Consider the following 2,500-nt stretch of genomic DNA (forward strand, 5'->3'; position numbering starts at 1 on the left):
ACAAGCAGTCTACATTTACAATCCAACCACGATCAGGGTCTCCGTGGTCACACAGCGTTCTTCTGAAAACAAGCAGTCTACATTTTACATTCCAACCACGATCAGGGTCTCCGTGGTAACACAGCGTTCTTCTGAAAACAAGCAGTCTACATTTTACAATCCAACCACGATCAGGGTCTCCGTGGTAACACAGCGTTCTTCTGAAAACAAGCAGTCTACATTTTACAATCCAACCACGATCAGGGTCTCCGTGGTAACACAGTGTTCTTCTGAAAACAAGCAGTCTACATTTTACAATCCAACCACGATCAGGGTCTCCGTGGTCACACAGCGTTCTTCTGAAAACAAGCAGTCTACCTGTACATTGAGTCTACCAGTCTGCCGCCTCTCGTTATATATATGGTGATGTTTGCCGTGGTTATTTGCTGTGATCTGATGAAGCTTTGTGCGGTGGGGAACAAGACAGAATTGTTCAGGTCTATCGATGGTACCTGCCGAAAGAGGTATTTTGAATGGTATTTTCAATAAGACTTTCAGAGGACTATTTGATTAAATTAACACTATCTACACCTTTCCACTCAAAAAAATTTATAATCTAAATATCCCAAGAATACTGCTTTAGTTCTTATTTTTTCTGCGCTTTGAAAACAACAACCGGCCCAAACCGAGAGGAAATGTCTGAAGCTTCTCAGTGTTGCATTGTTGACACTTGGCAAGACATATTGTCATTTCGGTTGGAGACTTAAAGCAGCAGGTCAATCCGTGTTGTTATAAAGTAGAGGTGGAGGCATGCAGACATGGATAAGACAGGGTCCTGTGCATCCCACGTCCCTGGGCACTGGCACTCATCGCTGGCTGGATGGGAAGTCATTTATGAAGTCCTTTACAACAGGCAGTGAAAAGAGGTTAATTGAAAAATGTCGTAATGTCATTATGAAAGAACTAGATTAACCCAAGCTAATTCACTTTATTGTTGGGAAGAAAGAAGAATGAGCATTGAACTCTCTTGCAAATGTGGGGCTTGAATTAGGGGTGAGATGTTGTCTTTAAGGACTCTGCCAGTTTAATTAAGATATGGAAAATGACTCATTGTTCTACGGCACTAAAGTGCTGGGAATTAGCAGCCAAATGCAGAGCCTGGCCGCCTTTCATATCGGGCAACGTGTGTTTGTTTGTTAAATACCCAGCAGCATTAAAAAACCCAAGTACTTATTTTACTCATTTAGCATTAAGGTTGGAGTCTATTGGAACTGCTTAACAGTCTGGCAGCCCTCTGATGTGTAACTGAGCCTAATAAAATGGGTTAGATTAAAACCCCTTTATGTTAGTTATTAGAATCCTTATCAGAACTGGTACAGTAGTAGGTTATATACAGTACCTACTAGGCTAGCCAACTTCCCTAAACAATGGATGTGCAAAAAACGTTTTTTTTATTTTTTAATCCACACTGAACAAAAATGTAAACACAACATTGTAAAGTGTTGTTCTCGTGTTTCAGGAGCCGTAATAAAATATACCCGGAATTTTCCCGATACGTTCGAAAAAGCTTATCTCTCTCTAAATTTGTTTACATCCCTGTTAGTGAGCATTTCTCCTTTGCCAAGATAATCCATCCACCTGACAGGTGTAGCATGTCAAGAAGCTGATTAAACGGCATGATCATTACACAGGTGCACCTTGTGCTTTGGACAATAAGAAGCGACGCTAAAATGTGCAGTTTTGTCACACAACACAATGCCACAGTCTACAATTTTGAGGGAGCGTGCAATTAGCATGTTCATAGGTTTAATTTCTCTACCATAAGCCGCCTCCAACCGCGGACTACATGTATGGCTGTGATGTGGGCGAGCGGTAATGCTGATGTCAGCGATGTGAACAGAGAGCTGCATGGTGGCGGTGGGGTTATGGTGCGGGGCAGGCATAAGCTACGGACAACAAACACAACAGCATGTTTATCGATGGCAATTTGAATACACCAAAGAGACACGTGACGAGATCCTGAGAACCATTTACGTGAAATGACTGATTTCCTTCTATGAACCGGAACTCAGTAAAATCTTTGAAACTGTTGCATGTTACGTTTACGTTGTTTTATTCAGTATATAAAATTATATTTAATTTAATTATTTAATTTAATTTATCTAACCTGACAGTCCAGTTGAGGTCAGAAGACCTCTTTCCAAAGGAAGACCTGGGATAAAAAGACGGACTCAGAGAGGTTGTTTGGTCGTTCTGCGTTGGTGTGTCTCTCGTTTTCCTTCCTGTGTTGTGTGTCTGACTCTGGTCTCATGTGTTCTTTCCTGTAGGAGGTGTTGCTGAAGAGAGCAGCTGACCTTGTGGAGGCTCTGTATGGGATGCCCCACAACAACCAGGTAAAGACACAACACAGCATCCTGCGCTCTGCACAGTCTATCACATGCAGACTTCTCTCTCTCTGTGTCTCTCTCTCTGTCTCTCTCTCTCTCTCTCTCTCTCTCTCTCTCTCTCTCTCTCTCGGTCT

The 2,500-nt window shown here is 42.2% G+C and overlaps 1 protein-coding gene across 18 annotated transcripts in view; it reads left to right on the forward strand.

Moving 5' to 3' along the window:
- LOC110531625 (transcription factor COE3) overlaps positions 1 to 2,500 on the forward strand; it is a 222,514-nt gene that overhangs the window by 200,869 nt on the left and 19,145 nt on the right. For all 18 annotated transcript variants that reach the window (XM_090217786.1, XM_090217792.1, XM_090217777.1 and 15 more), the window contains exon 12: positions 2,307 to 2,372. In XM_090217786.1, coding sequence (XP_090073912.1) covers positions 2,307 to 2,372 — 66 coding nt within the window. The remainder of the gene's footprint in view (positions 1 to 2,306; positions 2,373 to 2,500) is intronic.

The sequence above is a fragment of the Oncorhynchus mykiss genome, chromosome 23 (genome assembly GCF_057628025.1).
Source record: "Oncorhynchus mykiss isolate SJ-2025 chromosome 23, ASM5762802v1, whole genome shotgun sequence".
NCBI classification, from domain to species: domain Eukaryota; kingdom Metazoa; phylum Chordata; class Actinopteri; order Salmoniformes; family Salmonidae; genus Oncorhynchus; species Oncorhynchus mykiss.